The 26,194-nt window shown below is 46.7% G+C and overlaps 1 protein-coding gene across 1 annotated transcript in view; it reads left to right on the plus strand.

Annotated features, from left to right (window-relative positions):
• Nucleotides 1–256: 256 nt before the first annotated feature.
• Nucleotides 257–26,194, plus strand: part of NFU1 (NFU1 iron-sulfur cluster scaffold) — a 68,204-nt gene continuing 42,266 nt past the window's right edge. Inside the window, exons 1-5 of the mRNA XM_073622017.1 lie at nucleotides 257–402; nucleotides 8,393–8,499; nucleotides 23,438–23,573; nucleotides 25,310–25,376; nucleotides 25,458–25,572. Coding sequence (XP_073478118.1) covers nucleotides 338–402; nucleotides 8,393–8,499; nucleotides 23,438–23,573; nucleotides 25,310–25,376; nucleotides 25,458–25,572 — 490 coding nt within the window. The 5' untranslated portion in view covers nucleotides 257–337. The remainder of the gene's footprint in view (nucleotides 403–8,392; nucleotides 8,500–23,437; nucleotides 23,574–25,309; nucleotides 25,377–25,457; nucleotides 25,573–26,194) is intronic.

A 26,194-nucleotide genomic window follows, 5' to 3' on the forward strand; every position in this document is an offset into this window, starting at 1 on the left:
TAAAGTCCCACTTTAAGATGGGGTTTATTTAAAAAGGGTTTATGTTGGATTCTCCAGGTTTCCACCCAAATATCTGTGTATTAATGGAGAACTTTCCTCTTTTTCCATATTCAGGCAATCCTGTCACATAATCACACTATTACAGACTTTCACCAAAATCTGCAATCTCCCTCTAGCAGCTGCAATTCCCTTTATAGTACAGAGATTAGTGACCAGCACTGCACACCTATGATGTATAACATCACTGCGCTGCCTCTATCATACTATCCTCTCCCCACTACAGACAGGCATCCCGCCGGGCAACCTCTACACGTCACGTGCCGGGGTCCTGAGCGTGATGACAACAAAGATGGCGGCTCCCATAGGAAGGTTGGCGAGTAGCGCAGTGAAGTTCGGTGTAAGGTGGGTGATGGTTCTATGTGTGGCAGAGATATGAGACAGACACATTACAGACACTCTCACTGAGGACAGACGCAGAAAGAGAGTAAAGCTGCGAGTCTGGGGGGTTGATAAAAGTACGAGTCTCGTTGTATGTAGGAGGGGGGGATGGACGGCGGGGGGGGGAGAGATTGACGGTGCATGTATGCCAGGGGGGTAGAGATTGACGGTGCATGTATGCCGGGGAGGGGGGGAGAGATTGACGGTGCATGTATGCCAGGGGGGTAGAGATTGACGGTGCATGTATGCCGGGGGGGAGAGATTGACGGTGCATGTATGCCGGGGGGGAGAGATTGACGGTGCATGTATGCCGGGGAGGGGGGGAGAAATTGACGGTGCATGTATGCCAGGGGGGTAGAGATTGACGGTGCATGTATGCCGGGGGGGAGAGATTGACGGTGCATGTATGCCGGGGAGGGGAGATTGACGGTGCATGTATGCCGGGGGGGAGAGATTGACGGTGCATGTATGCCGGGGGGGAGAGATTGACGGTGCATGTATGCCGGGGGGGAGAGATTGACGGTGCATGTATGCCGGGGGGGAGAGATTGACGGTGCATGTATGCCGGGGGGGAGAGATTGACGGTGCATGTATGCCGGGGGGGAGAGATTGACGGTGCATGTATGCCGGGGGGGGGGAGATTGACGGTGCATGTATGCCGGGGGGGGGGGGATTGACGGTGCATGTATGCCGGGGGGGGGGATTGACGGTGCATGTATGCCGGGGGGGGGGGATTGACGGTGCATGTATGCCGGGGGGGGGGATTGACGGTGCATGTATGCCGGGGGGGGGATTGACGGTGCATGTATGCCGGGGGGGGGGAGATTGACGGTGCATGTATGCCGGGGGGGGGGAGATTGACGGTGCATGTATGCCGGAGGGGGGAGATTGACGGTGCATGTATGCCGGGGGGGAGAGATTGACGGTGCATGTATGCCGGGGGGGAGAGATTGACGGTGCATGTATGCCGGGGGGGAGAGATTGAGGGTGCATGTATGCCGGGGGGGAGAGATTGACGGTGCATGTATGCCGGGGGGGGGATTGACGGTGCATGTATGCCGGGGGGGGGGAGATTGACGGTGCATGTATGCCGGGGGGGGGGAGATTGACGGTGCATGTATGCCGGAGGGGGGAGATTGACGGTGCATGTATGCCGGGGGGGAGAGATTGACGGTGCATGTATGCCGGGGGGGAGAGATTGACGGTGCATGTATGCCGGGGGGGAGAGATTGAGGGTGCATGTATGCCGGGGGGGAGAGATTGACGGTGCATGTATGCCGGGGGGGAGAGATTGACGGTGCATGTATGCCGGGGGGGAGAGATTGACGGTGCATGTATGCCGGGGGGGAGAGATTGACGGTGCATGTATGCCGGGGGGGGGAGAGATTGACGGTGCATGTATGCCGGGGGGGGGAGAGATTGACGGTGCATGTATGCCGGGGGGGGAGAGATTGACGGTGCATGTATGCCGGGGGGGGAGAGATTGACGGTGCATGTATGCTGGGGGGGGGAGAGATTGACGGTGCATGTATGCTGGGGGGGGGGAGAGATTGACGGTGCATGTATGCTGGGGGGGGGGGAGAGATTGACGGTGCATGTATGCTGGGGGGGGGAGAGATTGACGGTGCATGTATGCTGGGGGGGGAGAGATTGACGGTGCATGTATGCTGGGGGGGGGAGAGATTGACGGTGCATGTATGCTGGGGGGGGGAGAGATTGACGGTGCATGTATGCTGGGGGGGGGAGAGATTGACGGTGCATGTATGCTGGGGGGGGGAGAGATTGACGGTGCATGTATGCTGGGGGGGGGAGAGATTGACGGTGCATGTATGCTGGGGGGGGGGGGAGATTGACGGTGCATGTATGCTGGGGGGGGGAGAGATTGACGGTGCATGTATGCTGGGGGGGGAGAGATTGACGGTGCATGTATGCTGGGGGGGGAGAGATTGACGGTGCATGTATGCTGGGGGGGGAGAGATTGACGGTGCATGTATGCTGGGGGGGGGGAGAGATTGACGGTGCATGTATGCTGGGGGGGGGAGAGATTGACGGTGCATGTATGCTGGGGGGGAGAGATTGACGGTGCATGTATGCCGGGGGGGGGGAGGGGGGAGAGATTGACGGTGCATGTATGCCGGGGAGGGGGGGGGGAGAGATTGACGGTGCATGTATGCCGGAGAGGGGGGGAGAGATTGACGGTGCATGTATGCCAGGGGGGTAGAGATTGACGGTGCATGTATGCCAGGGGGGTAGAGATTGACGGTGCATGTATGCTGGGGGGGGGAGAGATTGACGGTGCATGTATGCCAGAGGGGTAGAGATTGACGGTGCATGTATGCTGGGGGGGGAGAGATTGACGGTGCATGTATGCCGGGGGGGGAGAGATTGACGGTGCATGTATGCCGGGGGGGAGAGATTGACGGTGCATGTATGCCGGGGAGGGGGGGAGAGATTGACGGTGCATGTATGCCAGGGGGGTAGAGATTGACGGTGCATGTATGCCGGGGGGGAGAGATTGACGGTGCATGTATGCCGGGGAGGGGAGATTGACGGTGCATGTATGCCGGGGAGGGGAGATTGACGGTGCATGTATGCCGGGGGGGAGAGATTGACGGTGCATTTATGCCGGGGGGGGAGAGATTGACGGTGCATGTATGCTGGGGGGGGGAGAGATTGACGGTGCATGTATGCTGGGGGGGGGAGAGATTGACGGTGCATGTATGCGGGGGGGGGGAGATTGACGGTGCATGTATGCCGGGGGGGAGAGATTGACGGTGCATGTATGCCGGGGGGGAGAGATTGACGGTGCATGTATGTTGGGGGGGGAGAGATTGACGGTGCATGTATGTTGGGGGGGGAGAGATTGACGGTGCATGTATGTTGGGGGGGGAGAGATTGACGGTGCATGTATGTTGGGGGGGGGGGAGAGATTGACGGTGCATGTATGTTGGGGGGGGGGAGAGATTGACGGTGCATGTATGCTGGGGGGGGAGAGATTGACGGTGCATGTATGCTGGGGGGGAGAGATTGACGGTGCATGTATGCTGGGGGGGGGAGAGATTGACGGTGCATGTATGCTGGGGGGGGGAGAGATTGACGGTGCATGTATGCTGGGGGGGGGAGAGATTGACGGTGCATGTATGCTGGGGGGGAGAGATTGACGGTGCATGTATGCTGGGGGGGGGGAGAGATTGACGGTGCATGTATGCTGGGGGGGGGGGAGAGATTGACGGTGCATGTATGCTGGGGGGGGGGAGAGATTGACGGTGCATGTATGCTGGGGGGGGGAGAGATTGACGGTGCATGTATGCTGGGGGGGGGAGAGATTGACGGTGCATGTATGCGGGGGGGGGGAGATTGACGGTGCATGTATGCCGGGGGGGAGAGATTGACGGTGCATGTATGCCGGGGGGGAGAGATTGACGGTGCATGTATGTTGGGGGGGGAGAGATTGACGGTGCATGTATGTTGGGGGGGGAGAGATTGACGGTGCATGTATGTTGGGGGGGGAGAGATTGACGGTGCATGTATGTTGGGGGGGGGGGAGAGATTGACGGTGCATGTATGTTGGGGGGGGGGAGAGATTGACGGTGCATGTATGTTGGGGGGGGGAGAGATTGACGGTGCATGTATGTTGGGGGGGGGAGAGATTGACGGTGCATGTATGTTGGGGGGGGGAGAGATTGACGGTGCATGTATGTTGGGGGGGGGGAGAGATTGACGGTGCATGTATGCCGGGGGGGGGGGAGATTGACGGTGCATGTATGCCGGTGGGGGGGGGGGAATATACGGTGCATGTATGCGGGGGGGGGGGGAGAGATTGACGGTGCATGTATGCCGGGGGGGAGATTGGCGTTGCATGTATGCCGGGGGGGGAGATTGGCGTTGCATGTATGCCGGGTATAGGCTGACTAGAAAAGAGAGAGATATCTGTGGATAGAAGTGAATAGAAGAACTCTGAATCTAGGAATGGAATACACATGGGGGAGGGGAGGTCCTGACAAAGGATTGGTATTTGTCTCCATTCAGTCCTCAAGCACACTACAATATGGAGGATGGGCAGAGCCAGCACAATACATTGGGGGTTACTTACTAAAACGAGAGTACGGCTCTGCATAGAAACCAATCAGCTTCCAGGTTTTATTTTCAAAGCTGAAGTTAGAAGCTGATTGCCTGCCATGCACAGCTGCACAAGATTTTGCACTCCAGTTTTAGTAAATGTACCACCTTGCATTCCCCATCAAATATAAAGTGTATGCAGATCCAAAATGTATGTTCTTCCTGTCTTTAGTATCTTGCAGAACTGTATACAGTGTCACTTAAAGTTCCACTCATTTTCCTTCCTTCATCCCCCTATAATTGTATTTTTTTTTGTTCTGGAATCGGACACCTTTTTCTGACAGGTACCCGCTACCATTTCTGCTCTTCTCAGCAAGGCGAGAAAAGCAGAAATCCCAGAAGACTGTGGGACCAGTCCAAAAGCGCAGTGGGGAGTTAGCTGTGAAACAGCAGGAAGTCACAGCCAGCTTCCCACAAGCAATATGGTGGCGCCAGGGACCCGAAGAACCAGTCCAGGTGAGGGCAGCGCTGAACTCCTGGCCTTGTGATTACTTGTGTATTAAAGGTCCGCAGTTACGCTATTTGTAGCAACCAACTTTTAATTGTTATATACACTCACTGGCCACTTTATTAGGTACACCTTGCTAGTAACAGGTTGGACCCCCCCTTTGCCTTCAGAACTGCCTTAAAGGAGGAGTACAGCCAAAACTTATTTGGCTGTACTTCTGTGGATCACTGGAGTGCAGTTCGTTCTGCACTCCTGTGATCCTGTTGTCGGCTGACATCACAGAGCAGGTCTAAGCTTGGGAAGTTCACGACAAAAAAAATCGAGATCTGTCCGCAACCCTTGAACAACACCTGGCTCAGCCTCTCTATGAGCCACTAAGAGCCTGTAGCTGGCTGCCCCTCCCCCTCCAGAGCCCAGCGTTCTAGTGAGAGATGGAGGGTAGAGCAGAGAGCAGTGACTGACAGTCACCAGCTCGCTGCTCACGGAGCTCTGAGAACCGTGGTCTTTGATCGCTTGGTTCTCAGTGTTAGAGCCGACAGGGGACAGATGCAGCATCAGACCAATGCTGCATCCAACTAGGTAAGTATAATTTTGAAAAGAAAATCAAACTTCTTTTAATTCATCATGGCATAGATTCAACAAGGTGTTGGAAACATTCCTCAGAGATTTTGGTTCATATTGACATGATAGCATCACGCAGTTGCTGCAGATTTGTTGGCTGCACATCCATGATGGGAATCTCCTGTTCCACAACATCCCAAAGGTGCTCTATTGGATTGATATCTGGTGACTGTGGAGGCCATTGGAGTACAGTGACCTCATTGTCATGTTCAAGAAACCAGTTCGAGATGATTTGATCTTTTGTGGCATGGTGCATTATCCTGCTGGAAGGAGTCATCAGAAGATGGGTTCACTGTAGGGGGATGGACATGGTCAGCAACAATACCCAGGTAGGCTGTGACATTTAAACGATGCTCTATTGGTACTAAGGGGCCCAAAGTGTGCCAAGAAAATATCCCCCCACCATTACACCACCACCAGTCTGAACCATTGATACAAGGCAGGATGGATCCATGCTTTCATGTTGTTTATGCCAAATTCTGACCCTACTATCTGAATGTCACAGCTGAAATTGAGACTCATCAGACCAGGCAATGTTTTTCCAATCTTCTATTGTCCAATTTTGGTGAGCCTGTGCAAATTGTAGCCTCAGTTTCCTGTTCTTAGCTGACAGAAGTGGCACCTGGTGTGGTCTTTTGCTGCTGTAGTCCATCTGCTTCAAGGCTCGATTGTTGTGCGTTCAGAGATGGTATTCTGCATACCTTGGTTGTAACAAGTTATTTGAGTTACTGTTGTCTTTCTATTATCTATAACCAGTCTGCCCATTCTCCTCTGACATCAACAAGACATTCTTGTCCACACAACTGGATATCACTGAATATTTTCCCCTTTTCAGGCTATTCTCTGTAAACCCTAGAGATGGTTGTGTGTGAAAATCCCAGCAGATCAGCAGTTTTTGAAATACTCAGACCAGCCTGTCTGGCACCAACAACCAAGTCACTTAAAGCGGGGGGTCCACCTATCTATCGTTTTTTTTTTTTTGGAGTTCATTCACAAACTTTTCTTCTCATGATTATCTACTCACATGTTCTGTGTAATAAGTCCGCCTGTGTCCGATTTCGTTGTAAAGAATAACTTCTAAAATTCACTGAAGGCAGTTTCCATCTTCATTGTGGGCATTTGAAGCCCACAAGCATGTATTTCCTGGATGCGGTGAATGCTGTGCTCCCAGCATTCACCGAGATGTTGTGATGACGCTGTTGCACAATGCATGCTGGGAAGCCTGAGACTAGCTCCCAGGGGACTGTGGGAGGTCTGGGAGAGGCTAGAAACACGCCTACTCCCATGGGAGGAAAACCAGGAAGTGCTAAGAAGAATAGAAAAATAAAGGTAATTACGGCGATTTAAATTTTTTTACACAGCATGTCAGCATCTAGGCAAGGAAGAGAATGCATAGAGATAATGTTCAAAATTTGGGTGGAACCCCGCTTTAAAGGGGTTGTAAACCCTTGTGTTTTCTCACCTTAATGCACTGACCAGTCCCCCAGCCCGTTTTACTCACCTGAGCCCGTTCGTTCCTACAGCGGAGACGCACTCTACCTCTCTGCCTGTTGTCTCGGCTCTTGATTGGATAGATTGATAGCAGCGCAGTAATTGGCTCCCACTGCTCTCAATCAGATCCAATGATGCGGGGGGGCGGGCCGAGTCCCGCTTTCTGTGTGGATACACACAGAAGCAGGACTCGGGAGCGCGCCCGCACGGGTGTCCACCAAGGAGAGCGCTTTGACGTGGACACCAGTTGCGGGGAGGAGCTACCAGCTCCACCAGGGGACTCCAGAATAGGAGGATCGCGGTCACTCTGTGCAAAACGAACTGCACAGTGGAGGTAAGTATGACATATTTGTTATTTTAAAAAGTTTTTTAAAAAAAGAGTGTTTACAACCCCTTTAAATCCTCTTTCTTCCTCATTCTGATGCTCTGTTTGAACTTCAGCAAGTCGTCTTCACTACGCCTAAATTGCTGCCATGTGATTGGCTGATTAGCAATTTGTGTTACCAAGCAATTGAGCAGTTGTACCTAATAAAGTGGCTGGTGAGTGTAAATTACTGTAGTTTTTCTTTAAGGGGGAACTTCACACCCCTCTTACCTGTTGTGCTGGGTTCTCCTCAGATCACATACCTGCCCCAGCAAATCTAGCATTGCCCAGATACAATCCGTTGCTTTGGTGCCGCACCACCATCTTCCCCTCTTCTGATGTCATTGGGAGCCTGACTGCCTCTTCCTTGCTGTTGCAGCTGGGCCCTAATGACACACGCCAGGCTCACCCACCAATCACTGTGAGTACCTGGAGGCAGGGAGTTACCCCAGGAGGCTGCAGGAGCAGGGACAAGTCCATTCTCACCAAGGCGGCAGGCGATGGGGCCAGAGCAAAAAGAAATGATATAAAAGTAGACAAAACAAATAGCAGTTTTTGCATTACAGAGGGGGGAGGAATACTGGTAGTTAAAAGTTCCCAGGAGTGAAGGTCCACTTTAAGCAAATCATTTTTTTTTTTTATGTGTGACCCTGATGTAGTTTTTTTTACCTGGAGATCCTGCCAGTTGCCACACTTTGTTTATGCTGACCACTCTAAAGTAGCCCATAGATTGTGATGTTCATTCCCGCCACCACAGCCCTATTGTGTTCTGCCAGCCGGCAGAACACAATGATTACAGCTAGCAGCTATAGCCACCAGCATTCAATGCATGTAAAAAAAATACAACAGGCTGTTGTATGCAAGCCTGCATTTGCATTCATTCACAATAACTTTTTTTCATTTTATATCAGGTTTTATCGCCCTGCAAGAAGTGCGCTTTCTTCCACTCGAACGCAAACAGTTTACCCATTTTCACCACGGAAACATCACTTTCCATCCAAAGTATTCCTTAATCCAGGTAATCCTATCTGTGTCATTCTTGTAATGAGAGTGGTAGCAGAGATTGGTTATAAGTTACAATATCATCTATTTGATCATTCTGTTATGTTTCTTTAAATATTTTAATGCATAAAAGTTTGAACAGGAATTTGATACTTCAGTGTGTTTCTGAACCCAGCTGCTGCTCCTCCTCCCTTATGCAAAGCCATTAGGCACTATTTCTGCATTTCCACTGACACATCTTCAGTCACCTGATTAAAGCCCAACTCTGGAAAATTGGAAAATCCTCCCATGTAGTAAGTGCAGCCCACTTGTTTATTCTAGGGGAGACTAAAAGCACTTTTGTCTACCTGATCTTCCTCTTCCCTCACAGAGGGCGCTCCCCATGCTCCAGAGGTAGACTGTCCCTTAGCATCATCAAGTTCAGTGTAGGGCTATGGTCTCTACGTTGGCCTTGATGATGTTAGGACCTTAGACCACTGGAGCATGGGGTAAAGGACCCTGTGGGGACCAGTCTAGCATGGTCAACTGCTGCCAGTCTAGCAGCAGTTGACCATGTATCAACTGTGGGTATAGAATAGTGTATATGGAGGTTTTCAATTTGTCTGTTTTTTTTTTTTCTTTCTCTCTGGTTGAACTGGATGGTCTAGAGTCTTTTTTTTTAATCCAGACTAACTATGTAAGTAGATCTGTTTTTTTTATGTCCCCTAGACCTAAACAAGCAATTAACTGCAAGGGATCATTTTTAAGTTTCCCAGAGTTGGGCCATTAAAGTGATACCAAACACACACTGTTTAATTTACATTGTCCCTTCTTCTGATGGTGCTGTAATTATTTTAATTAAAAAAAATAAAAAAAAAATCTACCTTTTTCTTAATCGATATACAGCTGTCACATGAGCCATATCTTTCCCAGCCTGTCTGCAGGGAAACATAAGCAAGAGGAGCTTCTAGTCCTGGTCACATGTAAAACAGCCTTTGGAATACAGAATATGAATAAATAATATCAATAAACTGTTTTAAATTGTCATACAAATATATATTTTAAATCAAATCTTTATTATTTTGTGGAAATAACATGGTGTGGGCGGATTTCTGCCAGTCACAGGCTGTGTCACGCCCCTCCAGCAGAAGGAGGTGAAGCCTCCATCAATCTACTTGTAATATCCCACCCCCATTGTGTTTAGTTGGTCAGTGGGCATGGAGGAGGAGGGAGGGAATGGGCTGTCGTTTACCACTGTGTATACACCCACATGTGTGACTCTATAGTCACATGGGCTGCTAACGTGATGGGGAGGAAATGCTCATTATAGAAACTCACTGAAAACTGAGCATATGCAGAGTTGCCACCACAGCTGCAAAATCCCTAGCTGAATTGGGGACATGGACAGAAGGTGGCGATAGAGAGCAACAGGATCAACCAGGTTTTTTGCAGAATCACATAGTAACTCAGTGAGTATGAACATCATATAATACAGCATTTGACTTTTTTTTTTTTTTTTTTATGATGTGGGTTTAGTGACACTTTAAGAAAATGTAAACAAAGTCTGTTCTCTTTTTTGTAATTGAAAAATGAAAAATATAAGTGATCATTTTCATGTGGCTACCTTAAATATACTTTGGGGTGCAAGCTTTCAGAAACAGTTGGTTTCTAATTCACATCTATGGCTAACACACACGATACAACACTTTAATGCTCTGTTTTGTAATGTAAGAGATGTCAGGTGCAGTGCAGAAATAGCAGTGGCTCTTGCTGGCTGCTGTGTGTGTGACTAATCACTATTTATCAAGTTACACAGCACTAGGAATAAAGCTGGCAGTGTGGATTAGAAATAGCAGTTACAGCTGGCTACTGTGTCCACACTCTCACACTCTGTCACAGTGGCAGCATATGCTGGGATATGCTTACCCTGCAGTGGTTAAAAGCTAAGTTCACCTTTTGTGGGAAAAAAAAAAAAAAAACGCACTTGATTTTGCAAAAAATTTTCATTTACTATTTTTTTACCAATGAGCCCGCAACGCATTACACCTGCGATTAGCAGATCGCGGGTGCAATGTCCGCCTCCTGCAGACACTCCTGACAGCTGTCTGCCCATACTTCCATACGAACAGACAGTTACTCAGCTACAGGAAGTGTCAAACTACCAGGGCGCTGATGAGCCATCTCAGCTACAAGCCATCTGCTGCATTGGCATACAGGACTTATAGTTTATTAATTCACAGATTGCTGTGAATTAATGACGTGGCAGTGTGAGCATGCACTGGGCAGCTGAGCTGTTTTTAAAATGTGACAGCGGGTGTAGGGAGAGGATCTCCCACCGCCTGTCGCAGTAGAGGATTGGGGGGGGCGCAAGTCACCCTTTTACGGGTGTAACATGTTACAGGTAAAGTTATCCTTTAACACTGAAGACTAGGTCAGTGGACTCCACACCCCTGCTTACAGAAGAATTATCGCCACAACTTGGTGAAGTTGTTGAATCCTCAGGGAACCAAGTTCATGTAGCACTTGATCCTCTTCCGATCCATTCTGTGGTTGTGCAATAAAAGAACACTTTTTCTCCCTTCGCCTTTCAGGACAGCACCTTGGAGAGAGCGCAGCTCCACCTCTTAGACAGGAAACACTGCGTGACAACGCCCCTTTAAAAAGCAGCTGCTTCCACCATGCTGTCAGTTTTAGTGTTTCCTCCGCCATGGTGGAAGCACTGCTTGGGGAACCAGAGGGGCTGCGCTCTCTCCAAGGAGAGGGTTTTGGCAGGACCTCCACATTTGGGTACTCAGACCAGCCCAGCTCCTTCTCGCATGTGAGGGGGGTGCTTCGGTGTCCCTTCCTTCTCCGGCTCACAGGAGTAATGGTCTGCCGGAAGTTTTTCCACCCGGGGTGTTCGGGGGGCCGCAGTTGTGCTCAGTAAGAGCGTCCATGCCAGGCCTCTGCATGGCGGCGCCGAATCCCGGACAGCGGATGACGCCAGTTCCGGTGGGTGGAGACTTCCGGCGGGGCGTAGCAGCGATTGGTTCCTGCTGCTGGAACGCAGGAGGAAGGGGCGGGTTCTCTGGCCGGGACTTCCTTTTGTTTGGCACATGGAGCCTAGTACACAGTGCAGCAGCTGTGGATTTCACTATGAAGACAGCGGAATCGTCAGCAGCAATGGCGGATGCAGGCGCCCAGATAGGAGAGGTACGGTGACACCTCTTTCCTTTTATATCACTGGGTGTTTTTATCTTTATATGGTTCAAAGCCTGCTGCTGTCTGCTATGGGGTAAGATTTTTCCATTAGCAGTTCAGCAAAGGAGTGACTCTGGGCACTTAGGGTGTTGGCTGGAGGTACTACTTTTCTCTGAAGCCTTAGTTCTAAGGACCTGGCTTTTTCTTGTTTCTCTGTTTCAGAAAGCTACTGCCAAATCAGAGAGAACAGGGAGAAAGTGCCCCTCATGCAAAAATTCTTTAAGGGACTGTTGGCCCAAACCACTGTGCAAATCCTGCATTGTGGTTTTAGTAAAAGAAGAATCCTCACAAGAGTGCAAAGAACTCTTATCTTCTGTGAGGAAGGAATTAGCAGAGGCCCTAGGGACAGTGCGTTTCCTTGCGAAAAGCGGCCAGAGTTCCAGCCAAGAACAGAGTTCTCACTCCAGTTTCCCTCAGTCCACTTCCAGACAGGTGGAAAGTGAGTCGGAGGAGGAAAGGGAAAGCATTCCACCCTCAACCATTGATTCTGAGGAGGAGGAGGAGGTGGAAGAAGAGTCAAGATCATCTAGATATAAGCTTTCACTTGAGGAGGTGGATGAATTACTCAAGGCAATTTATACTACCCTGGAGATCCAGGAAGAAAAAGCTCAGCTGTCCGTGCATGATAAGATGTACCTGGGGCTGGAGGAAATTAAACACAGGGTGTTCCCTGTGCATAAAGTGTTAACAGACACTATTAAAAAGGAATGGGAGGATCCAGAGAAGGGACCGTTTTTTTTTCTAAAGCCCTCAAAAGGAGGTTTCCTTTTGAGGAGAATGAGGAACTGTTGTGGAATAAAAAAACCAAAGATAGACGCTGCTTTTTCTCAAGTATCTAGGAAAACTGATTTAGCTTTTGAGGACATGGGTATTCTCAAATATGCTATGGATAAGATGGGCTACTGAAGAAAGCCTGGGACTCATCTCTAGCTAATCTTAAGCCAGCAATGGCAGCTACAGTTGTGGCTAGGAATCTGGAGTGTTGGTTAGATCAACTTAAAAATCATGTAGTTGCAGGTACCTCCAGAAAAGACTTATTGGAGTCCTTCCCTACCCTGCTTAAGGCAGTAAAATATATGGCAGATGCCTCTGCAGAATCTATCAGGATGTCAACCAGGTCCTTTGCGCTTGTTAACTCAGCAAGAAGAGCACTCTGGCTAAAGACCTGGTCAGGGGATTCAGCTTCTAAAGTAAAACTGTGCGGAATTCCCTTTTCAGGAGACCTGATGTTTGGGCCGGAACTGGAGACTGTCCTTGACAGGACGGCAGATAAGAAGAAAGCTTTCCCACAGGAGAAGAAAACGGTACAGCAGAGGAAAAATTTTCGTCCTTTTCGACAAGCCGATAAGGAAAAGGACCACACACAGAAGAGAACCTGGTCTTCTCAGAGAGGAAGAGGTAGAGGTGGGGTACTCTTTAGAACCCCAGAACTAACCCCTAAAAAACAATGACCATCTAGTAGGGGGGAGACTACAGGACTTCTTACCAATTTGGGAAAAAACAACAAAGAGTCCTTTTGTTCTGGGGATAATCAAAAAGGGTTATCAATTGGAATTCTCACAAAGCCCCCCCAAATCGGTTTTACATCACAAACCTGCCAAAGGATCGGGAAAAGGCTCTGGCTATGAAGTCTTTGTTACAGGAACTGATGCAACAGAAGGTAATTTCCCAGGTTCCGAAAGATCAAGAGGGGAAGGGGTTTTACTCCCACATTTTTCTGGTCAAAAAGCCATCAGGAAAGTTCCGCCTGATTCTCAATTTGAAGGTTCTAAATCGATCCATAAAATACAAAAAATTCAGGATGGATACGATTTTCTCAGTGAGGAACTTGCTAACCCCCAAATGTCATATGGCTTCCATCGATTTGAGAGATGCCTATCTCCATATACCAATAGCGCCCCCATCACAAAGGTTCCTGCGTCTCGCAGTCAATCTGGGGGGGGGGAGATTTGGCACCTGCAGTTTCGGACTCTGCCTTTCGGTCTTTCCTCCTCTCCCAGGGTATTCACAAAAGTGATGGCGGAATCTTTGGAGCCCCTGAGGCTGAAGGGGATTTCAATAGTACCCTATTTGGATGACCTGCTACTGTTTGCAGACTCAAAGGGTCAAGTAGAGGTCAACCTACAGACAGTTCAAACACATCTAAGAAGTTTGGGATGGCTTCTCAATCTTCAGAAGTCAAACTTAATTCCATCTCAAAGGGTAAGGTTTCTGGGGTACGAAATAGACTCGATAGAACAGAGAATTTTTCTACCCCAGGAGAAAATAGAGAAGATGCAGTTGACCCTGAAAACACTTCAATCCAACGCAGAGATCTCTGTAAGACAAGCCATGTCCGCTCTGGGACTGTTGACAGCGGAAATTCCTTCGGTACAGTGGGCCAGGTTGCATGCCCGTCCTCTGCAATCGGATATCCTGATGAATTGGTCATACCAGGAACCTCTGGAGAAGAAATTCAACATGGGGGCAAGAGCAAAAAGATCACTCTGGTGGTGGAGGAACCAAGGAAACATTTCAAAAGGGCTTCCTTGGGTCTTTCCGGTAACCAGAAGGCTGACTACAGATGCCAGCGCATGGGGATGGGGAGCTCATCTGGAAGAAAAAACGATTCAGGGAGTTTGGACCAAACCAGAAGCAAGAAGATCTTTAAATTGGAGAGAGTTAAAGGCTGTTCACCTAAGCCTCCTCTCCCTCCGGGAATTTCTAGTGAATCAACATGTCCAAATATTGTCAGACAATATGACGGCAGTATTATATTTAACAAAGCAAGGGGGCACAAAAAGCAAAACCCTAATGGGTCTAGCTCATCAGATCCTAAGATGGGCAGAGAACAATGTGGCCTCTCTATCAGCAGTCCATCTGAAGGGGACAGAAAACACCTTAGCAGATCTCCTCAGCAGGAAAGAAATAAAGGAAGCAGAGTGGTCTCTCAATCAGGAATTATTCTAAACAATTTCCAGGAGTTGGAGTTATCCCCAAGTGGACCTCTTTGCAAAACAGGAAAATGCAAAAATACCAGTCTTCTTCTCTCTTCAGTGACAGGATCAAGCTCTCGGAGTAGATGCATTAGCTCACAAGTGGGACTTCCATCTGTCCTGCGCTTTTCCCCCGTTTCAACTGATACCAAAGGTGTTAGCCAAATTCAGATTGCAGTCCACGGAGCTAATATTAATAGCTCCTTATTGGCCAAAAAGACCCTGGTTTTCAACCTTGATGAACCTCCCAGTGAAACCTGCTTGGAGATTACCAATCAGGGCAGATCTGTTGAGTCAGCGCCAAATTCTCCATCCAGATCCAGCTTATCTCAAACAGCTTGGTTTCTGAAGAACAAATCTTAAGACAGAAGGGTTTATCAGAGAAGCTTATTTCTACCCTTCTTGCAAGTAGAAAAAAAGTGACAAGAGACATTTTCTTTAAAGTCTGGAAGATCTATAATTCTTGGTGTTCCAGTAAAAACTTTGATTTTCGTACCACATTTTCAGTTTTGGAATTTCTTCAAGAGGGATTGGAGAAGGGGTTAGCAGCAAGTACGCTCAAGACGCAGGTAGCTGCTTTATCAGTTTTTTTGGAAAGAACCCTGTCAGGGGAACCTTTTTAATAATCAGATTTTTTAGGGCAATGGCAAAAGTAAAGCCTAGACCTGTTGTTAGTTTTCCCAAATGGGATTTATCTTTAGTTCTTCAGGGACTAACTAAGGCACCGTTTGAACCCATAGAAGAAGCATAATTAAGTTTCTTGACGTTAAAGACCATTTTACTGGTAGCAGTAACTTCCGCACGTAGAATTAGTGAGTTACAAGCCCTTTCAATTAAGGAGCCCTTTATGAGATGTCTACAGGATAGGGTAGTCTTAAGGACGGATCCAGCATTTCTACCAAAGGTGGCTTCAGTTTTTCACCGTACACAGGAAATCATTCTCCCTACTTTTTGTCCTTTACCTTCGGGGGCAGGAGAAGAAGCTTTCCATACTCTTGATGTCAGGAGGTGTCTGCTTAAATATCTGGAAAGAACAAAGGAAATCAGAAAGTCATCTTCACTTTGTTTTAATGGAAGGTACTCACAAAGGAGGTAAAGCTTCCAAGAGCACCCTCGGAAGATGGTTTAAGCAAGCCATTAAAGAGGCATACAAATCTTTGGGTCTGGAACCTCCGGAAGGGGTATTACCTCATTCTACTCGAGCAGTGGCGGCATCATGGGCAGAAAGGGCCGGGGCATCTACTGAGCAAATCTGCAAGGCTGCCACATGGCCCAGTTTTTCAACCTTTATAAGGCACTACCGCTTGGATCTACTATCAGCCTCGGACCAATCATTTGGTAGGAAGGTTTTGCAGGCAGTAGTCCCACCCTGAAGTAAGTTTCTCAGTTATCCTCTCCAAGGTGCTGTCCTGAAAGGCGAAGGGAGAAAACCTTAGTTAGACTTACCGGTGACGGTATTTCTACGAGCCTTTCAGGACAGCAGCCTACTTCCCTCCCTTGGTTATCATATGTAAAGTATAATTATAGGACCTGGTAATTTTGTCAGATTATATTTTCCAGCATGTCGGAGGATTTCTCGGTAACAACTGACGGCATGGTGGAAGCAGCTGCTTTTTAAAGGAGCGTTGTCATGCAGTGTTTCCTGTCTAAGAGGTGGAGCTGCGCTCTCTCCAAGGTGCTGTCCTGAAAGACTCGTAGAAATACCGTCACCAGTAAGTCTAACTAAGGGTTTTTTTTTTTCTTGTTTATGCATTCCTGGAACTTCACCTTTGGGGTGCAAGACAAGCAAACAAGTCCATTTGTTTCTCTGGCAGCGAAGGGTACCCTCTAATGGGCAGATGAGCAAAATAAAAGGCTGGTTTGAATGGAGTTGGTTGTGGAGGAGCTACTGCTTAGAAATTCCTGGCCCTGTAGTCTATATTTTCATGAAATTGTTTTTCTGACACCTTATAATGTTCTGCATGACCTCCCGAACCTCCCCTTCTCCCTGTCACCAATCTTTCTTTGAAACAAGCAGAGTTGTGGTTATGTGCACTACTCTATGCACATCACAAATCCCATAGTCTCTAGTCTATTTAGTGAGAGATCAAGAGAGGGTGGCTGTGTTCCTACATACAGTGGGTCCATGGAGAACAAATGTAGCCACCCTCCAACAGGAAATGGGATTGCAAAAAAAGGAATTGAAGGCCGTTGAGAGCCAAAGAAGGTACTTTTTTGAATTAAAGTAATTGTTAAAAGGTTACTAACAACAGTAAAATCAGTCCGTATATGCAGTAAACCATGCTTGTTATACTCACCGTGGAACCTAAGGGATTAATCCTCTGCATTGTGTAAAAAGGCTGTTTGATCCTGTATGCACAGATCCTGCTCTTCTTCCACTGACTCCACATATCCGGATCAGACAGAGCCTTTGGAGTCAGTTTGCTCAGTTTGCTGTGTATTGCAAGAGTAGTTTTCTTTTTTTCTTGGGAGAGTGCATATGATTAGCACAGGGCCAATTGGCACTCTCCAAAAATGTCCAGACAGAGGGTCTGGAGACCTGCAGCTCAGTGCAGTATGAAAACTCCCACAAGCTTCACCAGGAGCAGATAGAAGTCACAAGGCTGCTATATACTGTTGATGAGAAAAGGTATTTAGCAGTTTATATTTACTAAAATAACTGCATTTCCATGTTCTGCGTACTGTGGGAGGCCAGATATAGTGAATACAGGGTCCTGGGTTTAGTAACGCTTTAAGATAAAAAAAAAACAAACAAGTCTATACTTATCTGCTCTGTGCAATGGAATTGCACAGAGCCACCATGACCCTCCTCTTTTCGTGTACCCTCCCCCTCCTCTCTGTCCAATGCCCCCATGGGAAGCTGCATCCTGCTGCTGCGTCCATTGATTCAGATGGCCTGCTCCCTGGTCACTGGCTTTGGTTGACAGCATTGGGAGCCAATGGCTGCGGGTGCCCCAGCGAGCCCCCGAAGTGAGGGGAGAAAAGAGCTGCAGATGTGCACAGCTCTGGATCGAATGAGGATTCGGGTAAGAAAAGGGGGGGGGTGCTGATACCTACCTTTTTTTTTTTTTTTTTTTTTTTTTCCAGAATGCATTAAGGTAAAAATTGTTTAGGCTTCAGAACCAAGAGTACATACTTGGATATAATTTTAATTTTAAACCGAAGTCTATTGTCTTTTTTATACTATGTACAACCTGGGACCATCTAACTGTACTTCTAATTTAGCTCTACTGCAGACTACATATAGGTAATGCAGAATGAATTACAGAGACTGTCATTTAACTCCGAGCCACTCTGGAAACCTTGCTCAGTGTAGTTGAAAGTGGCCATGAAATTACTGTGTAAAACTGGTTCCAAAGCCTAAACATGTTTTACCTTTTAATGCATTCCCTGCATTAAAGTGGTTGTAAACCCTTTGTAACAATTCCCAAAAAAAACAAAAAACTGCAATATAAAGGCATAATGAGCTAGTATGCATAGCATACTAGCTCATTATGAATTACTTACCTGAGATCGAAGCCCCCGCAGCCGTCCTCGTCTCCCCCTCCGGCCGGCGACATCTCTCCCGGGGGTTACTTTCGGGTATCGCGGCTCCGGCGCTGTGACTGGGAGACGCCGGGAACGTCACAGTACAACTGAAGCAATAGCACGTACGTGCCGTTGCTTCAGCTTGCTTTAGTGCGCATGTGCCAATGACGTCGGCACATGCAAATACAGTGATATCTCCTAAACCGTGCTGCCTGTAGTTAAAGTGGTTGTAAAGGGTTTACAACCACTTTAAGGTAAAAATGTTTAGGTAATATCTCCCTCTCACCCCATCCTTATACCTTATTGAGCCCTCACTCCATCCAGCTCTGTGCCTGTCTGTAGAAGCTCTCACTGCTCTCACAGGCCTTGCTGAGGCAACAGGAGCCATTAACCAGGGGCAAGGCCAAGCCACGCTGTCTATGGATGCAGACAGAGCATCTTGAGATCAAGCCTGCGGGTGTGCCATAGTAGGAAGAGGCTTCCAGTAGGGGGCACACCAAGAAGAGGAGGAGCCAGGAGCACCGACGGGAGACCCCATTAGAGGAGGTCCGGAGCCGCTCTATACAATTCTTTTGCACAGAGCAGGTAGTTATGTTCAAAATAATGCCAGTCCAACATCACTAACCAGATCAATCACGGTTTTTGGTATAAATTATATTTCTACATGGAAAATAATTTACTAGTAGGAGTAGTAGAGTAATAGAAAATCAACAGTCATGACATGCATGCTGCTGATTCTGTATAATTGAAAGGAGCATGTCCAAAATAATAGCAGTGCGGAGTTCAATTAGTGAGGTCATTTAGTCTGACTTAGTAACAGCTAAAACCAATAGTCATTATTCCGTACTCTTAAGCTGGCCATACACCTATAGATTATCTGCAGATTTTCTATGGTTAGATGGAAAAAGTGCAACAGATTTCTCCATGTTCGCTAAACTGTGTGGATGGAGGAATCTCCCACTTTTTCCATCTAACCATAGAAAATCTGCAGATAATCTATAGGTGTATGGCCAGCTTTACTCTTGGACCTCTCTGCTGCCTTTGGTATGGTTGATCACCCCCTCCTCCTCAAAAAACTCAATTTGCTTGGTATCCATGGCTGTGATCTCCATTAGTTCGAATCTTACCTATCTCACCACACCTTCAGTGTCACTTACAACTCTACTTCCTCCTCTCCAACACCTCTTACCGTTGGGGTCCCCCACGGTTCTGTCCTTGGACCTCTACTATTCTCGATCTACACATCCTCCCTGGGTCAGCTGATAGCCTCCCATGGCTTCCACTACCATTTATATGCCGATGACACCCAAATCTATCTCTCTACCCCTCAGCTCACCCCATCAGTCTCCTCACACATCACTGATTTACTAACCGTCATATCAGCTTGGATGTTACACTACTTCCTCAAACTGAATCTATCTAAAACCAAGCTCATAATATTTCCTCCCCCACGTGCACCTTCCCTTGACTTCTCTGTCAAGATCAGTGGCACAACTATCAGTCTGTCCCCACATGCCAGGGTGCTAGGGGTAACCGTAGGCTCTGTACTGTCCTTTCAGGCCCACATCCAATCCCTGTCTAAATCATTGCCGCCTTAGCCTCCACAACATCTCTAGAATACGCCCCTTTTTAACCAATGACACCACCTAGCTTCTAATTCAATCCCTGGCAATCTCTCGCCTCGACTACTGCAACTCACTCCTCATTGGACTACCTTTACATTCACTATCCCCCCCCCCCCCCCTTCAGTCCATAATGAATGCAGCTGCAAGACTCATCCACCTTACCAACCGTTCAGTGTCCTCCACCCCTCTCTGCCAATCCCTGCACTGGCTTCCACTCACCCAACGAATAAAATTCAAAGTACCAACAATAATTTACAAAGCCGTCCACAACTCTGCCCCCAGCTACATCACTAACCTAGTCTCAAAATACCAACCAAGCCGCTCTCTTCGGTCCTACCAAGACCTCCTGCTCTCTAGCTCCCTTGTCTCCTCCTCCCATGCTCGCCTACAGGATTTCTCCAGAGCTTCTCCCATCCTTTGGAACTCCCTACCCCAATCTGTCCGACTGTCCCCTAATCTATCCATCTTTAGACGATCCCTGAAAACCCTTCTCTTCAAAGAAGGTTATCCTGCTTCTAACTAATACACTGTTTTACTTTCTCCATCAGCTCATCCTCCACAGCTATTACCTTTTGTATCAATTTACCCTCCCTCCTAGATTGTAAGCTCTAGTGAGCAGGGCCCTCTGATTCCTCTTGTACCAAATTGTAATGTAAATGTAATGTCTGCCCTCATTTTGTTAACTGCAAACTGTTGGCGCTATATAAATCCTGTATAATAATAAAATGATAGGCTGCTCAGCTAAAATGATCATGAATGCTTTAAAATGGCAACCAAAACCAGAAAGACATGGAAGAAAACGTAAAACTACCATTTGAATGGATCGAAGAATAGCCAAAATGGCAAAGACTCAGCCACTGATCATCTCCAGGGTGATGAAAGAAGGTGTAAAGTTATCTGTGAGTACTGTAACAATTAGAAGATGCCTATGTGAAGCCAAGCTATCTGCATGAAGCCCCCGCAGAGTCCCATTGTTGACAAAACAAAATGCTGAAGAGGTCACAATTTGCCAAAAAATGCATTGACTGGCCTAAAGAGAAATGGCACAACATTTTGTGGACTGATGAAAGCAAGATTGTTTTTTTGGGTCTAGGGGCTGCAGACAGTTTGTCAAACAACCCCCAAACACTGAATGAAAGCAAGATTGTTCTTGAAGACTGTGAAGCATGGTGGTACAAGCATCATAATATGGGGATGTTTCTCATACTATGGTGTTAAGCCTATTTATCGCATACCAGGGATCATGGATCAGTTTGAATGCATCAAAAAACTTAAAGCGCTCCTGTTGCCTTATGTCAAAGAGGAAATGCCCTTGAAATGGGTGTTTTAACACGATGACCCCAAACACATCAGTAAGCGAGCAGCATCTTGGTTCCAGACCAACAAGATTAAGGTTATGGAGTGGACAGCCCAATCCCCGGACCTTAATCCAATAGAAAACTTGTGGGGTGACATAAAAAATGCTGTTTCTGAGGAAAACCCAAGAAATGCAGAGGAATTGTGGAATGTAGTGCAATCGTCCTGGGCTGGAATAGTGGTGCTAGAAGTTGCTCCACTCCATGCAACACAGATGTGAAGCAGTTCTCAGAAACAGTGGTTATACAACTAAATATTAGTTCAGCGATTCACAGGAAAGCAAAATCTTTAAGCATTTTTCAGTTTATAAAGTAGATGCACCAATACCTTCTTTTTATTTTTTTTTTATTTTTTATTTTTTTTAAGTACTTGCCCATACCAGTTACCGATACCTACCACAACTGTTTTGTTTTGGTAAAAAGCATGAAATGAAATAAAATACTTCTTTTTTTTTTTTTTTTTTTTTTTTTTTTTATTCAGCGCTTTTTCAATGTGAAATGTGTAAATATATGTGTAAAAATCTTCACTTACAAAGCAAACAAAAAAAAGTTTTAATTGTTTATCATTTTATAAAATAGACGTGAACAAAAGAAAAAAAGCAGGAAAATAATTAATTAAAGGAGGAGAGGAGAATAGGGAGTAAATTAAAGCGGGATTCCGGCCTAAAAAAAAAAAAAATTAAAAGTCAGCAGCTACAAACACTGTAGCTGCTGACTTTAAATAAGTACTTACCTGTCCTGGGTGCCCACGATGTCGGCCGACCCGTCCCTCGGCTCTCGGGTCCCGGCACCGCCATCCTAGGTAAGGGAAACGGGCAGTGCAGCCTTGCGGCTTCACTGCCAGTTTACTACTGCGCACGTGTGAGCGGCGCTCCGCACTGTGAATGGTCCCGTGGTGTTCTAGGAACACACACAATTCCCAGAAGACAACGGGGCCGCTCACCAAGGAGAAGAACACGCCGCGGAATAGGAAGAGGCAGATTAGGAAGACCGCCTAGCAACAAGGGTTTAGGTAAGTTTAAAAAAAATGTTTTTTTAATTTTTTTTTTTTTTTTAGGGTGGCCCTCCACTTTAAGGCTGATTAGAGTAAATTAAGGGTTTAAACAGAGGAACATTTGTTCATCCATCCCTTTGATCTACAGATGAAGAAATAGAAATACACAAAAAGAAACGTTTCCTTTTATTTTAGTGTTTCAGGGCTGAGCAATGTTTTTTTTTTTTTTTTTTTTTTTTTTTTTTTTTTTTTTTACAGCTCCAATTACCGGACTTCTTTAACACGTCAGCTGTCAACAGGGGAGACCCACAGACAGCTCAAAGAACCGAGCCTGAAAGTATCAGTTTCAGGTATCGGCGCATTTGCACGAGTACCGATACTTGTGCAAATACTCGGTATCGATACCGATACTAGTATCGGTGCAACCCTAGTAATAACAAATCTGAAACATTTTTCTTCATGTTTTGATTTGAAATAGACTGTGCAGTATTCCCAATGCATTTGTGTGTATGAAAATAAAAGCTATTATAAAGATTTTTAGTTTTATCCACTTTTTTTGCACACACTGCTATTTTAACACAGCTATAAGTATAACATGTTTTGTAAAAGTTATTTATTTATTTTTAAAATAACAATCACTTTAAAGCGGAGTTCCACCCATTTAAAGTCAGCAGCTACAAACCGTGTAGCTGCTGACTTTTAATAAACCGACACTCACCTGTCCCACTGTCCAGCGATGCGGGCGCACAAAGCTTCACTCCTCTCCCCCTCCTCTTCGCGACGCTGGCATTGTAACTGTGGGCGTCACAGCCGTTGTGTGAATGGCATGGCAATCACACTGTGGGCATCACAGCCGTTGCGCATTGTGAATGGCATGGCAATCTTCTGGGACCTGTGACGTGTCCCAGAAGATTGCAGGGAGGGAGGAGAGGAGAACTTCCGGCGCCAGGTGTGGAAGTGGGAGCTAGGTTCCTGTCAAAACTGGGTAGCCTCAACCCCCCCCCCCCCCCCCAAAAAAAAGGACATGCCAAATGTGGCACGTCAGGGGGTCACCTGTACTTAAAGTGCAAGTTCCATTTTTGGGTGGAACTTCGCTTTCAATTGAGAGTCTTCCTGACTTCACAATTCTTGCACTGTTTCCTAGAATCTATTGAATGATTTTGCATTAGTAGCATAGATTTTTGGGTGATGTTACCAAGTGCTGCATGCACATTTATAGTAGAAGTTATGTTTTGATCTGTATACTATCTCCTTCCAGCACGATGTATGTTTATCCAGACACAGGATACCCCAAACCCCAACAGTGTGAAGTTTATCCCTGGAAGAGCAGTTCTAGAAGCAAGAACTATGGATTTCCCAACCCCAGCCACTGCTTACTGCTCCCCTCTTGCTAGGTAAGTACTAATATGTAGTAATATGCTAAGACAGCAGTGGCCTGGTTGATATAGAATTGAGGTGCTGGTCTGTCCAGTGTATGAGGATGAGTTCTGTTCAGGGACTAGGCAATGGGTTGTTCTATTTACCGCAAGAGAAAAGACTAACAGCATCATCCAAATATGAGCCAGCTTGGCACTTCTCTGATCTATGGGGGAAAATTCCATGCAGTATACACAGACATTGTGAGTTACAGTTAAATTAAGTCAATAATATTTTTTCAGTTGGGGGTGGAGATCTGAGGCAAAAATTATAATTTAGCTTTGCAATATTGATCTCTGGAGTAGAACTATAGGCAAAACTTTTTTTTTTTTTTCATTTTGGATAGAGTAAGGGTTATAACCCCTGTAAGATTTTTTTTTTTTTCACCATCTGGGTCCCTTTTGCAGAGATTTCCCTTCACTTTCTATCCCATAGCCAAACAGGAAGTGAGAGGAAATCCATGCAAATTAAGGGAATTTCTTTGGGCCCCCAGTTTATCAGAATCAGTGTCCCCATTGGAAGATTTTTCCCCTATTGCTTTTCTGGGGACAACCTAAAATGTCGGATTTTCTGTTATTTTACTTTCAATGATGATGGTAAACTGGATCAATAGAGAGAGTGAATCTCCCTAATAGGGACACAGACTGCAATAGAAACTGACAGATTTTCTAATCCCTCTCCACTTTATCTAAATAAGTTTTGTGTTTATTTTAATACTTAGTATCTTATTATTATTATTATTATTATTATTATTATTATTACTCATCTTATTAGGTAGATTTCCTCCTTATGGTCCTAATTGCTTTGTTGTACCCTGTGTTTGATATATACATATCCCCCCCCAAAACCCATTAAACTTCTTACGTTATTATTATTATACAGGATTTATATATCACCAACAGTTTGCAGAGTTCTTTACTTGGAGGTCAAATAATTTAATTTACACATATTTCCCAATAGCTTCAGAGAATATAAATCCAGTTTGTGTGCACCATATGCCTTTGTAAAACCAGATATTGCCTTATGAGCGTAGCTGTGATATCATCACTGTGTTGTACATGGCCTGTGCAGAGAGCAGAGTTGTGGGAGGGACCCAGTGGGTCCATCCAATACAGGCTGCCTGCAAAAAACTACAGGAGAGGGCGGAGACCAGACCAGTCACCACTGCACAAGGTGTAAAAGCAGCAGTCACTGGTCTTTATTTCAGGAAGATTCTGCACAGGGCAAAGTGCAGGAGTTGTTTTATGCTGGATTACTGCACAGACCTAGAAGAAATACATGAAGGACACCACCAAGATTTAAGTAAGAATACACATGGTTCTGGTAATTAAGACAATATTTGTTTAGCCTGGAGTTCACCTTTCAGGCTGGGTTCACACCGCAGCATGGAGCGACTCACAGCAGTCTGGTACGTCCCTGTTCACCGTTTCAGGTCTGATTTAAGTCCGAATTTTTGGCTGAATTCAGACCTGAAACGGACCAGAAGAGGAACGGAGCTCCTGTGCAATTCGCTCTGGAGCCGCTCCAGAGATGTGTGAACCGGTTGCAAATCTCCTGACATGCGAATTGGATGCGAGGCAAATCCGCATCCAATTAGCAATAGTGTGAACCCAGCCTTAAATATCACTAATGCTTGATTGCTTGGATTCCAGTCATGTTGCTTGTAACCAAAGTCATAGAAGAGTATTTCACACACTGATCCTTTTGTATGCAGACATCTTTTTAGAGTTGAAGGGGTGAAAAGCGTCTTCCTTGGGCCAGATTTCATTACGATTACAAAGGTAAGGACAGTGATCAGGAGGGGTGGTTATTGTATTAATGATTTTTATCTTATTGAATGATTCTTGAATCTCCAATAACAGGAAAGTGAAGACATAGACTGGAACATTATAAAGCCTGACATATATGCAACCATAATGGACTTCTTCTCTTCTGGCTTGCCTATAGTGACAGAGGATGCTCCTCGCAGTGAGACAGGTATGTTTACTAACTCACTGCTTGACTTTTCACTCAATACTTGATACTGCTTTAGTTTTGTATGTTTTGTAGCGGCTGCAAAAGGGAAAGCTCCACTTGTTTGCTTAGACCACTTATCCCCCCCCCCCCCATCAAAGGTGCTTTATTTGGCACCTTTGATGTTCTGGCCCAACACTCCCCCTCCATGGGTGATGAGATGTTGGGGGATTCAAAGCCACCCGCCTTGCTGTCCAATGGCTGCACACAGCCCGGCACTGCTCAGATCCCACATGGGGAGGAGCAGAGGAAGTGAAGATGGTTGCTACAGGCCGATTGGCTGAAAAGGAGTAGGGGGAGATTTGCAGCCATTGAATCGGCCTGTAGCAGCCATCTTCACTTCCTCTCCTCCCCCCTGTATGGGATCTGAGTGGTGCCGGTGTCAGCTCTCGCCCCGCCTCCCTCCCTGGGCACTGTGAAGCCTGGGCCAGGCTGTGTGCAGCCATTGGACAGCAAGGCAGGCGGCATTGTGGACGGATCAACCTGGGGACTCCCCAAAATCTCATCACCCATCGGGGGGGGGGTGTTGGGCCAGAACATCAACAGAGAATTTTAAAGGATCTGAAAGTGCTTGGTGTGGATCCAT

Source organism: Aquarana catesbeiana, linkage group LG03 (genome assembly GCF_042186555.1).
Source record: "Aquarana catesbeiana isolate 2022-GZ linkage group LG03, ASM4218655v1, whole genome shotgun sequence".
Taxonomy (NCBI): Eukaryota; Metazoa; Chordata; class Amphibia; order Anura; family Ranidae; genus Aquarana; species Aquarana catesbeiana.